The sequence below is a fragment of the Oryx dammah genome, unplaced genomic scaffold (assembly GCF_014754425.2).
Source record: "Oryx dammah isolate SB20612 unplaced genomic scaffold, SCBI_Odam_1.1 HiC_scaffold_12, whole genome shotgun sequence".
Taxonomy (NCBI): Eukaryota; Metazoa; Chordata; class Mammalia; order Artiodactyla; family Bovidae; genus Oryx; species Oryx dammah.
The window spans coordinates 6,830,626-6,843,963 of record NW_024070196.1 but is presented as its reverse complement, the minus strand read 5'-3'; the positions used below and the strand labels follow the sequence as shown (position 1 = coordinate 6,843,963).

Sequence of the window (13,338 nt, the reverse complement as noted above, 5' to 3'; positions counted from 1 at the left end):
AAAAAAAGAAAAAGCTAATCATCAACCTTCTACATCTACATTCTGACTGAAAACACTGACTAAACCTGAAAATTTTATTTTACTTTTTAGGTCTTTTCTAAGCAGTTTTTTGAAAGCTATTTGAATAAGAAGAAGAAATGAAATGTGAACAAAGTTTCACTATTCACCTTTAGCACAACCAATGATTATTCTGTCCTTAGGTTGGGGAAAGCTATACCTATGCTATAGATATCTGTTCAGGAAAGCAAACAACTCTACATCAACTCAAGACACAGGTGTATTCCTAGAAGGGTTGTCATTCTAAGAATCACCAATCTGCTTCACCTGCCAGGCTATTAGTTTCCTCATCTATAAAATAAGCTCCATGTGTTAAAGATTTGATGAGCAAAGAATTTAAAAACACTTGTAAAGCACCTGGCCCACTGCCTGCTGCTGCTGCTGCTAAGTAGCTTCAGTAGTGTCCAACTCTGTGCGACCCCAGAGATGGTAGCCCACCAGGCTCCCCCGTCCCTGGGATTCTCCAGGCAAGAACACTGGAATGGGTTGCCATTTCCTTCTCCAATGCATGAAAACTGAAAGTGAAAAAAAGTCAAAGTGAAGTCGCTCAGTCATGTCCAACTTTTCGCTACCCCATGGACTGGAGCCTTCCAGGCTCCTCCATTCATGCGATTTGCCAGGCAAGAGTACTGGAGTGGGTTGCCATTACCTTCTCCAGGCCCATTGCCTAGCTGGTGCTAAACTGCACTTTTTTTTTTTAATCACACCTATTATTAGTTAATACAACTTCCTTCTTCGAGTAGAATTGAGACAAAGGCTGATAACTATCAATTAGAAAATATTAAGTGAAGCAGTCCTAACAACATTGAAATGGACTAGCTTACCAGATTCCTAACATTTTCAGTTTCCAAGATTTTCAAAAGACTGGCCAAGACCCCTGATACACGGGTAGGAGCATGAAAAGTCTTGTAAGGAAGAACAGAAGAAAAGAACTAATCTAATCCTTTCAGCAACTTTCTCTGCTGTACATGAGAAGAGAATGGTGGTGAAGAGCAGGTGTAATTGAACAGATTTTCCCCTCTCCTTTTACCCAGACACCTGTTGCCCCACAGACAGCTATGAAAGACTTAACCAATCACCTTAAAATCCATACCCAGGTCTAGAATTCTAGGCAGCATATAAACTATCACTACAGAATTTGGATTTTCCTTAATGATAAAATACAAGTTACTCATGTTTGGTCATCCACCTCCACCGAGGACATTCAAACAGAGGAGTTGGAATCCTCCTCTGCCAGAGGAATCTGGTGTTACACACACACACAATTAATGATGGACTATATCACTACTGCAGATTTTTCTTTAACATCCAAGAAACATGAGGTTTAGAAAAAGAAAAAAAGGAAAATTGACAAGCAGTTTTCAAATCTATCTTGAGATAAAGGAATACATCAATTTGCCATTTATCTTCCTCAGATTCACAAACTGTGAAAGTCCACATACATGCAAGATTCCCAAAATGTTTTTAACTGTTGAAACTGGATAATAGACACTAGAGCTTATTACACTGTTCTATTTTGTGTACATCTCAATATTTCCACAATATACCTACTTTAAAGTGTGTATGTCTTTGCATATAAACTCCCAATACAACAAACTGCTAGAGAAATACTCTATGGTTCAAAATTTTCATATTCCATAGGTAAGTGAATTTCATCTAGCTACTTTCTCATTCTAGAAATTGTACCACAGGTAACCAGTCTATTAGTAAAGGTCTAGTGAAGGAAATAATTAACTGTCCTGAATAAAACAAGCCTAACCTTGAAAAAATAGAGGCAAAGGGGAAAGGGGCTAAACAGTTATTCAACTACTGCACATTCATACTTCTTCCCTTCTATTATCTTGTAACACAGGTGAGTAGGTGGAAGAAGGAGAAATATAAAAGCCAAATTTATCGTACACTGACAGGCAACAGCTTGAAATAAAGAAATCTAAAAAGTCCCCATTAGTAATGAAAACTATTTCTATGACTACAGGAAAAGGGAAGTATGGCATATCCACCTTTTACAAATAACATTCGTAGCTCACAGTAGTATAACCAGCAACTTCCAATGTCCAAACATCCTTTGCTGATAGACATGAATTCACAAGAGAAATAAAAATCATACTACTGCTGCTGCAATCCTCTTTTTAAACTGCCATTCAGTTTTCAAAAGATGTAACCCTAAATTTCATTCCAAAATTTGACTTTTGTTCCTTATGTCTAAAAATAAAAATAATCGAAATTAAATATAAATGCTAACTTTGCAGCAAATTAATCTTTCATCAGCCCTGTGACCAAGAATTTTCTGTTCAAAATTTAGGGCAAAACGTAACTTACTCAAAAAGGAGTAGGCAGAACTACCCTTTACATTATTTCTCAACTCCAAAAAAAGGGCACAAGAACTTATTTAAAATGTCAAAGAGAAATGCACACTTAGATATACATCCCAAGGGGAGAAAAAAAAATTATAGAATAAAACTCCTCCATAGCAGTCCTCCATAATACTTCCATGGTAACAATTATTTTCTTAGGACCAAAGGATCTGCTCACTTTCACAAAACCTGGAGGGTGTAAGTTTACATAATTCCCCTTAAGCTGAAAATATCAGAAAGTGATTAACTTAGGTCAGCAGAATTTTGTTTCTATCACCAGCCTGAGTGAAGCACATGGCTTCGGCGCTAAGGTCTTGTTCTCTAACCCACTGAGAAGGTAACACTGGTAAAACAGAGATCTACTTACCAGGTTAAAGATAGTTTCTACAATATCCCTATTGGATACTTCTCCAACTTCAACCAAGCCTGTCAGCACGGCAAATTTCATTCTGATACCCCTGATGGGGAGTCCTGGCGCCAGGGACAAGGCACCCCCTTCGGCAGGGGCTTCTCCTCCTTTCCCTCCGCCTCCCCCGGCATCACCTGTTGGTGGCGGGGATGGGACAGTATTGTCTTCACTAGCCATGGCGAGTTCACGGGAAAGGACAACTCGAGAGTCACGCCGGGAGCCGGTCGCCGCGCTAGTAATAAGCACACGGAGGCCACGCAAAACGGAAAGGGTCACTCTTCCGAGCTGTGGAGAAACCCCAAGAGCAGTTGGTGTGGAAAGTCCTTGGCGTCGCCCTGCTGATTCTGGAGAATGTTTGTCCAATCTCTCTCCCGGAGGCTGACAATAACGCCAAACCCTATTGGAAGATCAGATCGATGTTAAAGGGGCTCGGTTTTGTTGTAGGGTTTTCGGGGAGCGAGGGGAGTAGCTGCTGTCCGTCAAGTCAGATCCCACGAGCACCCCGCTGCCAGGCGCCCGCTTCCCCGCGGCTCGAGGCGCGGGGTCCCGAGCGCAGGCGGGAGCCGGAGGCCGGGACCAGGTTCCCTCCTCCCCCACACCCTCGCAGGTTCCAGGCGCAGGGCAGCCTCTCCTCACAGGTGCACGGGAAGAGAAGCGTCGCCGGGGAAGGGGGCGCCGGAGGAAAGCAGGGGTCCCAGCGCTCCCCTCGAGGTGGGAAGTTCCCCTCACCCAGACACTCCGGGCTCGTCCTCGCCCCCCCGCCCGGCAGCCGCGAGACGGAGGTGGCGGCGGATCCAGGGCAGGAAAGGGCGGGGGAAGGGGGCGGTGATGACTCTCAACGCTCGGCCCAGGGGGAGGAGTGGAGCACCTCGCAGGCACCTGAGGTTCGTCGGGGAGAGGCGGGAAGGTGTGCAGTGGCCAGGAGGGAGGGGGAGGCCCGGCGGCCACGGCGAGGGCAGGAGGGAGGAGAGAGAGGTCAGCGCACCTGGCCGCAGCCTCCAAGTTTCCCTAGTCCGCTCCCCGGGAGTCCGAGGCTGCACAGAACTCCATGGCTTCCTGGCCCGCCCCACCCCTGCGCTCAGCCTTTGCAAGAACAGCCGCTGCCGGCGCTGCGGGCGCGGCTGCGGAGGCCGCCGCGGGCGGTGAGGATGCTACTGCCACAGCTCGCCCCGCCACCGCTGGCGCGGCTGTCCCTGAGCCCGCTGAAGCTGCTCCCCGCCGCCATGACAGCGCCGAGGGCGGCCGGGCGCGGCGTGCGCGTGCGTGAGCGCGCGGGGCGGGGGGGCGGGCGCGACGGCGGAGGCGACCGCGCGGCGGGGAGGGGAAGCGAGGGCGGCCCCCGGGGGCCGGCGGGGCAGGGGCGCCGGGCGCGGGCTGGCTCCAGGACCGCCTGCGAGGCCGGGCGGGCGCGCCACGCAGGTAGCTCCAGGTGTCTCCCTAGCCCGGCCAGAAAAGACCTCTCTTTGCAGGAGCCCACTCTTCCCCCGCCTTCCACTCCCCGATCTGTGAAGGTGCTTTGGCGAGTGCCCAGGCGGCGATTCTAAGGCTCCTTCTGTTGTTAAGTTACCACAGGATCTCCGGCGCGGAGGGAACACGCCCCTCGTTGCCAAGGTGTCTTCTTGGACTCGGAGAAGGACACCTGAGGGACCGCTACGAGCCAGAGAGGTGGCAGCGCCGGAGCCAGCAAGGCTGCTGCCCTTGTCTAAGGGGAGCACAGAGTCCCCACCTCTGACAGCTTTCAGCTGCTGCCCGCCCGCCGCGCTCGGCAGACTCGGGAAGAGATTACCACTGGGATGCTCTGACAGCTGCCACCTTCCCCTCGGAAGGGAGTGTGGGGCGGGAAGATCATTTGCACGAGGAACGGGGAAGATTCCTTGCAGCTGCCGCCCCACCGAACCTCTCCCACATTCTAAGGAAGGGAGGGTTCCTGAGACAGCTGCTCTAAACAGCGTGGAGGCGGGTTCATTCTGCCTGTAGATCTCTGAAGGGTGTTTTCCTCTCGGGATTTTCCAATGTGAAACTTAGTTTCGCCTCATTCTCAGATTAGTTTATGAGATCAAGTATATTAGGATTAGAAACAACTCGGATCATCTGTGTCCTTCCCCCCTGCCCCCCATCAACAGTGTTCTTCCTGACGCATTGGTGAAGTCGCTCAGTCGTGTCCGACTCTTTGTGACCCCATAAATTGTAGCCTACCAGGCCCCTCCGTCCATGGGATTTTCCAGGCAAGAGTACTGGAGTGGGTTGCCATTTCCTTCTCCAGAGGATCTTCCCAACCCAGGGATCAAACACGGGTCTCCCACATTGTAGGCAGACGCTTTACCGTCTAAGCCACCAGGGATGCATTAGTGGAAAACAAACACACATTAGAGAAGAAAGTGGCTTTTCACCCTTAGGGTACTTACTATTAGAAGCCTTAAGGCCTTAAATATATATATAATGTTTAAAATACTAGCAGTCAAAAGTGAAACAAAAGTGGTGTCAAAGTTAGGAAGTACTACGGAGGAATCAGGAGGAAAATTATATTGGCTTGAGAGAGGAAATCCTTTCCTACAGAAAGGGTTATTTGAGATGGGCTTGAAAAATGAATTTGATTTCAACCATCACATGGAAATTTAGAAAGGAGGGGAGCAACATGAGAAAAGACCAGAAGCACAGGAGTGTCTTGGTTTTAAAGGTTTACACCTTTTTAAAACACTAAAGTGAATTCAGCTGTTCCTCAGCTCATGGTTGCAAATGTTTGTTTTCTATCAGTGGGTTTAATATTCCAAAGATGAGGCAGACAGTTTTCTCATGATCTGAAATGATGACTTGTGCATGACCAGATTAAGAGGCAGTTATCAAGAACTTGCTATTCCTGAAAACTTCTAACACCTCAGGTTTACATTTTAAATCCTTAAGTGAATAAATCTGGAGGAGAAGTGGGTGTGCCAGCAGGACAGAGACAACTTTCACTTCACTGTTAACACCTGTGGAAGGAGACAAGGCGGCATTTAAACCATGAAAGTCTTCTCATAGCATTTGCTCCCTCCGATTTGGGCAGAGTCTAATCTTGAGTACTTTAATATATCTGGCCTATAAGTGCTAGTAGAGTATTTGTAAGAATAAATGCCCTCATTGAGAAGAAGCAGATGATGCTACATGCCCTAAACACAGTGTGATTGTTTCAACAGAAACAAAACTAAAGCAATCATTTGAATTTCTATTTCACATCATCATCAGCGTTAGTTGCTCAGTCATGTCCAACTCTTTGTGACTCCAGGGACTATTGCCCACCAGGCTCCTCAGTCCATGGGATTTCCTAGGCAAAAATCCTGGAGTGGATTGCCATTTTCCTTCTTCAGGAGATCTCCCTGACCCAGGGATCGAACGCAGGGTAATCTGCATTACAGGCAGATTATTTACTGTCTGAGCCACCAGGGAAGCCCAAATGTATCACGTAAAGAAAGATAAAAGCAAAATGTTTTAAGATGAAAGGGAAAACAGATCATCACAAGTCTTGTTTAGCAGAGAGGAAAAAAGGTATTGAAATTCTGAGGGGCAAATACACCCAAATTTGGGGAATAAAGATGAAAAAATTTGCTTTTCAAACAAAAGGGAAAGGAAGGAATGGGGGAAAAAAAAGACTACTTTCTGTAAAGTCAGACTTAAATTTTTCATCACCATCTAACATATATCTGTCTCTGACATCACCACCTTCACAGAATTAAGGGCTAAGGGTTTTCATAATTTTACTTGCCTTTAGTGTACATCGAAATCATAGCAGAGAAGAAAAAAGCAGTGGATTTAGAACAAGAGGCCTTGTGCATAACTCAAATTGAAGCAAAGAGAATGTAATTCCAAGGTGAAATTAAAAAGACTTGATCTATAAGCCTTCACTATATGCAAAGAAAAGAAAATTTTGATAATAAAAATAGGATGGAATTTTTCTTTGTTTCTACCAGAAAGTACACCCAGTCCACTATAACTTCTTGGCATTTTGCTTGAGTATAATTAGATTATAATTTAGAGAAAAGGTACCATTTACATGACTTACTACACACCTAAATGTGTATTGCTGGATTTGTAGTTTTCTTCAAATTATTATTCAGTGTAACTTATATCACAGCCTGGAAATTCATGGCCTTGGCTTGCAGCACCCTCCTCATGAGAAAGGCACGCATTGCTTTTACTATTCATTAAATCTTACAAACGTTAAGGAAAACTTCGAATGACATCTTTATTGGGCTTTAGCCCCTTGGAACAATTGCAATTTAAGAGGAAAAGACATTTGCTTACCCTTATAGTTGGAAAATCAAACATTTAAGATTAAAAATTTATGCAATTATTCAACATCTAGAAGTTCAAAATGATCCACATCAAGTTAATTACATTTGGAGCATTTTTAAATTCTTGTTTTCCTTGTGTATGTCACACAGGGATAGAGACTTTGAAAAGGGCAAGTATGCTAGCCAAGACATACATTTTAAGGCATAAAATATTAATGTAGTTGACATAGACATACACCAGATTGGTTGATTTGTCTCTTTTATTTTCCCACGTCAATTTTGTTCTTAAATAGTGTATAAATAGGTTGCCTGTTTACAGTGTTCTCTTACAATGAGAGCTAAAGTAGCTCTCAAAATGTATCCCTCTTACAATGAGAGATAATTACAAGATAGTAATTGTCATGAGACTGCAATGAAATGTACCACCACCCTACTCCCCCCTCCTTTGCAATCTATATAAGTGCATATCCCTGGAGTGACTCTTGGCACTGTTCCCTCAATTCTGAATTGCTTATCTAGGTGAGGTCTCTGAGAAGCCAGTGTGTCCCCTGAAAGTGGTAGGTTACCATTTCAGCCACCAAGATATAAGTGATGGTTCATATAGGTAATGAGACGAACAGGAGATTGTTTCTGAGCAGACAGGAGAGGAAATTCCTTTTTCCAGCCCTCATTCTCTGGGGTTTGAACTTTGAAATGCTTGCTAATATTCGATCCCCTGGAGAAGGGAATGGCTACCCACTCCTGTATTCTTGCCTGGAGAATTCCATGGACAAAGGAACCTGGCAGGCTACAGTCCATGGGATCACAAAGAATTGGATGTGACTGAGTGGCTAACACTTTCACTTCACTTTCACTCCACAAGGTGACTTCTGTCATACAGAGGCACACTTAGAGTATTCCGTCGTGGACCCAAGCCACATGGAGAAACTGTGGAGAACAATCAAAGGCCTTCAGTCAGTAGCCCCAGCTGAGTTCCCAGCCATCAGACAACGTCTGTCCTCCACGAGAGTGAGCCATTGTGGATATTCCGGCCAGGTTGAGCCTTCAGAAGACTGCAGCCCTACCACATGATATAAATTGCACTGTTGGGTCCAGTTAACCCACATAGGAATTGTAAGAAGTTATAAATACTTGTTGAATAAAGCCACTGAATTTTGGAATTTTTTGTTATATGGCAATAGATAGAAAACTAAAATATCAGATAAAACAGATTATTTAACTTTGGATTACTCTCCCTAACCATGTTACTTTTGTTGGTCCAGTGTATAAACTTTAAAAAATATTCCAGCCTGGTCACAGCTATGCTATAACGAAGAGGGCCTGTACGTTAAAGAAGGTGGTAGTAACGTATTTAGCTAGAGAACCACAAGGGGAAAGAGGGATTTTGTGTTATAATCACATTTGGGGTTATAAAGTTCACAAGAAATTTTCTAGGGAGGTTTTCTCTTTGTTATTAACTGAGAAGACTTAGGTTTAATTTGATTTTTAAAAGTACCCATTTCCTTACAGACATCACCCCAAATTATTTCTCTGCTGAGAAATGTTACAACCACCATTCATACACATACCTGTATTAAAAATACAGGAAGGGGGAAAAAAATACTAGAGACTTCCATGTGGTCCAGTGGTTAACACTCTGCGCTTCCACTACACGAAGCTCTGGTTGGATCCCTGGTCAGGGATACCACATGCCTCAAAAAATAAATAAAAACACAGGAATAAAATGTTCAATTCTACTACTAATCAAAGAAACATGAATTAAAATAATATTGAGATAACACATTTTATCTCTCTCATTCCAAATATTTATAGTACTCAGTGTTGGCACAGGAATAATGTGTACTCTTATTTACTGCAAATATATAACATCACTGAGAAAGAGTCTTGTAGTATACGGCTCATCGACTCTTAAGAATATATCCTAAGCATAATCAAGTAGCCCAGAGGTAGAGTTAAAACCATGGTTATGTCAGTATTATTTATAATTTCAAACATTTAGAATCAATGTACGTATCTAACATACACCAGAAAAAAAAAGTTGGTTAGATAAACTGTGGTTCTTCCACACTGTGGGATTCTTTGAAGCCATTAAAAATGGCATTGAAGATAGTAAATGGACATACAAAATTTTCATTATATAGTAAATCAAGGGACTCTGCCTTTTTGAGTCAGGTACCACTAATGATATGGTACCAAACAGAAATAAAAAATATTTAAAGCAGGAGGGACTTCACTTACTAATTCAAATCTTTCCAAAAAATATTTCCTGAGTGTTAAGCAGTACACCAGACATTAAAATTATATGTTAGACATTACATTAGACATTTAGGCTAGAAGAGAAAAATCTAGCCCATCTTGAGAACTCACAGTCTAATCATTGAGACAGATATGACAATGCAATATATTAACCCTATAAAAACCTAATAGGGAGACTTCCAAGAAAGATTACAAAATAAATAGTATTAAAAAAATAAATAGAACAGCCCTGATGAAAAAGTCAGGGAAGGTAATACCATGATATGAAAAATCTCCAGAGGGTTAGGAGAAAAGGGAACCCTCCTACACTGTTGATGGGATGTAAATTGGTGTAGCCACTATGGAAAACAGTACAGAGCTTCCTTAGAAAACTAAAAATAGAGTTATTTATGAGCCAGAAGTCCTACTCTTGGGAACATATCTGGAAAAGATGAAAACTCTAATTCAGAAAGATATATGCTCCCCAGTATTCATAGCAGCACTATTTACAATAGCCAGGATATGAAAGCAACCTAAGTAGCAATCAACAGATAAATGGATAAAGAAGATGTGATATATATACACAAAATGGAATATTACCCAACCATAAAAAAATTGAAATATTGCCATTTGCAGCAACATTTGCGACCCTGGAAATTATTATACTGAGTGAAGTCAGACAAAGAAAGACAAATATTATATATCACTTATATGTGGAATCTAAAAAAATACAAATGAACTTATTTATGAAACAGAAACAGACTCACTTACATAGAAAACAAACTTATGATTACCAAAGAGGAAAGATGGGGGAAGGAGGGGTAAATTAAAGGTATGGAAGTAACAGATATATGCTCCTGTATATATGTAAACAGCAAGGTCCTGCTATATAGCACAGGGGACTACATTCAATATCTTGCAATAACCTATAGTAGAAACAATAACAAAAATATAGACATGTATAACTGAGTCACTTTGCTGTACACCTGAAAGTAACACAATATTGTAAATCAACTATACTTCAATTTTTAAAAAGTCTCCAGAATGGTTGGACATTTAACTCTTAGGAGGCAGCTGAATCAAACTGTTATTCTTAAATAATTATATATTTATTATGGATAGAGCTATAGAGCAGTAAAAAAATATATATGCATATACTGTTAACACATATATTGAAAACCAGCTCTTACCACCCCCATTTGGATCCTGTGTGATTCTGTTTATTTATGAGGAACCTAAGTGTGGGAAACTCTCATCCCATGAAGTTAAATAGTATTCTGATTGTTTAAAATGTCATTATAGCTTTTATTATCCCTGCACAAAGAGGGAACTGGAATTGAGTCTGTGTTTATAAAATAGTCTGCAGAAGGGAAAACACTGAATAGATTAAGCTCCATTCTTGGCTTTATTATGGGTGAAAATTATGTTAGCATAATCAAGAACCCATGGCTAAACTATAATTGTTATATAAAAATGATGAGTATGGGATGGCAGGCCGATTGTTGACAAAAGAGGAAGCTACAGAGGCTACAGAGGCTGAGGGGACCAGAGCAAACCAGGCTAATGCCTGGATTCTACCCTGAAGGCAACCTGCTGCCTTTAGGGATGTCAAACCCTATCTAGTGATAGGATTTCACTAGACTCCTAAAACCACTAGCAACTACCCAATCCCAATACATATTTGGGTAGAATCACCCATTGTATAGTAGTGGTGGGATGCAGTGTTTATATTAGTTTACAATAATTTGCATTTATAGAGGTGTGCAGCTGTGTGGAATAATGAGATTAACACATTCATTGTAGGAGGGTGCTTAGGTTTAGTCTTTTTCCTCAAAATGTTGAGAAACTGAAAGTAAAGTTAAAATGGCTTCTCTGGGGCTTCCCTGCTGCTGCTAAGTCGCTTCAGTTGTGTCTGACTCTGTGTGACCCCATAGATGGCAGCCCACCAGGCTCCGCTGTTCCTGGGATTCTCCAGGCAAGAACACTGTCCTTCTCCAATGCATGCATACATGCTAAGGTGCTTCAGTCATGTCTGACTCTGTGTAACCCCATGGACAGCAGCCCACCAGGCTCCTCTGTCCACAGGATTCTCTAGGCAAGAATACTGGAGTCGGCTGCCATTTCCTTCTCCAGGGGCTTCCCTAGCAGTCCAATATTAGTACTCCACGCTTTCAGTTCAAGGGGTGCAGGTTCAATACCTGGTCAGGGAACTAGGATCTCTCATGCCTCACAACTCAGCCAAAAAAAAAAAGTCTTAATCTTCCCATTGGTAGATATCGCACCATCTTTACTGAGGAGCTCAGAAGTTTATAAATATTATTTACCCTGTCAATCATTAGGAAAATGCAAACCAAAACCACATTGAGGTATCACCTCACACTTATTAAAATGTCTATCACCAAGAAGACAATAGGGGGCTTCCCTGGTGGCTTAGTGGTAAAAAAAAATCTGCCTGCCAATGCAGGGAACAGCGGTTCGATCCCTGGTCTGGGAAGATCCCACATGCCTCAGAGCAACTAAGCCCACACACCACAACTATTGAGCCTGTGCTCTAGAGCCCAGCAACCACAGCTACAGAGCTGCGTACTGCATCTCCTGAAGCCTGCACGCCATAGAGCCCGGGCTCTGTAACAAGAGAAGCCACCTCGATGAGAAGCCCAGAGAGTGGCCCCCTGCTCGTCACAACTAGAGAAAAGCCCAAGCAGCAATGAAGACCCGGCACAGCCAAAAATAAATAAATATTTAAAAAAAGAAGAAAAGAGATGAAAAGCATTGGAAATTATGTGCAGAAAAGGGAACCCTTGTACATTGCTGGTAGGAATGTAAATTTGTTCAGCCACTATGGAAAATGGTATGGCGGTTCCTCAAAAATTGAAGATAGAACTACCATATGATCCAACCATTCCACTTCTGAGTATATATCCAAAGGGAATGAAAGTAGGATATTGAAATTATAAATGTATCTGCACTCCCATTTTTATGGCCGTATTATTCACAGGGGCCAAGATACGGAAATAACAGTTTTGTTGCTGTTCAGTCTCTAGGTCGTGGCCAACTCTTTGTGACCCTATGGACTGCAGTGCGCCAGGGTCCCCTATTCTCCACTGTCTCCTGGAATTTGCTCAAACCCATGCCCGTTGAGTCGGTGATGCCATCGAACCATCTCATCCTCTGTCACCCCCTTGTCCTCTTGCCCTCACACTTTCCCAGCATCAGGGTCTTTTCCAGTCAGTCATCTCTTTGCATCAAGTGGCCAGAGGATTGGACCTTCAGCTTCAGCATCAGTCCTTCCAATGAATATTCAAGTTTGATTTCCTTTAGGATGGACTGGTTTGATCTCCTTTCAGTCCAAGGGCCTCTCAAGCGTCTTCTCCAACACCACAATATGGAAACAACTTAGGTGTCCATAAGTGGATGAATGGATAAAGAAGATGGGGTATATACACTGGACTATTACTCAGCCAACAGAAAGAAGAACATAGGGCCATTTGTGATAATATGGATAGACCATAAGAGGATTATGCTAAGTGAGATAAATCAGACAAAGAAAGGCTACTACTAGATATCACTTATATGTGGAATCTAAAAAAAAAGGCAAAACTCATAAAAACAGAGTAGACTGGTGATAACCAGAGGCTGGGGGGAAGGGTGGGAGAATTGGGGGGATGTTGTTTGAGAACCAGAACAACTAAGAGAAAAATAAGTCCTGTAGATCTAATGCACAGCATAGTAATTATAGTCAACAATACTATATTATGAACTTCAGAGTTGCTAAGAGTCTAGATCTTAATTGTCCCCACTACAAAAAAGAAAGTGATGTGGTAGAGGTGTTAGCAAACCAACGGTGGTAATCATATTACAATATTGACAATATGTCAAATCAACATGCTGTATATCTTAAACTTCAGTTCAATCGCTCAGTTGTGTCTGACTCTTTGCGACCCCATGGACTGCTGCACGCCAGGCCTCCCTGTCCTTCACCCACTCCCAGAGCTTGCTCAAACTGTCCATCGAG

General features: G+C 42.8%; 1 protein-coding gene and 1 long non-coding RNA gene across 6 annotated transcripts in view; one reads left to right on the top strand and one right to left on the bottom strand.

Moving 5' to 3' along the window:
- LRBA (LPS responsive beige-like anchor protein) overlaps positions 1-4,079 on the bottom strand; it is a 748,625-nt gene extending 744,546 nt beyond the window's left edge. For 4 of the 5 annotated variants that reach the window (XM_040251452.1, XM_040251455.1, XM_040251454.1 and 1 more), the window contains exons 1-2: positions 3,550-3,639; positions 2,779-3,217 (exon numbers count right to left, since the gene is read on the bottom strand). In XM_040251452.1, coding sequence (XP_040107386.1) covers positions 2,779-2,997 — 219 coding nt within the window. In that variant the 5' untranslated portion in view covers positions 2,998-3,217; positions 3,550-3,639. Of the gene's footprint in view, positions 1-2,778; positions 3,218-3,549; positions 3,640-3,805 lie in introns of those variants that run through there. The other variant, XM_040251453.1, reaches the window with a different exon arrangement.
- Positions 3,451-8,370, top strand: LOC120871505. The gene is made up of 2 exons (XR_005723035.1): positions 3,451-3,704; positions 7,951-8,370. It is a non-coding gene; the product is annotated as an uncharacterized LOC120871505 (long non-coding RNA).
- The last annotated feature ends 4,968 nt before the right edge of the window (positions 8,371-13,338 follow it).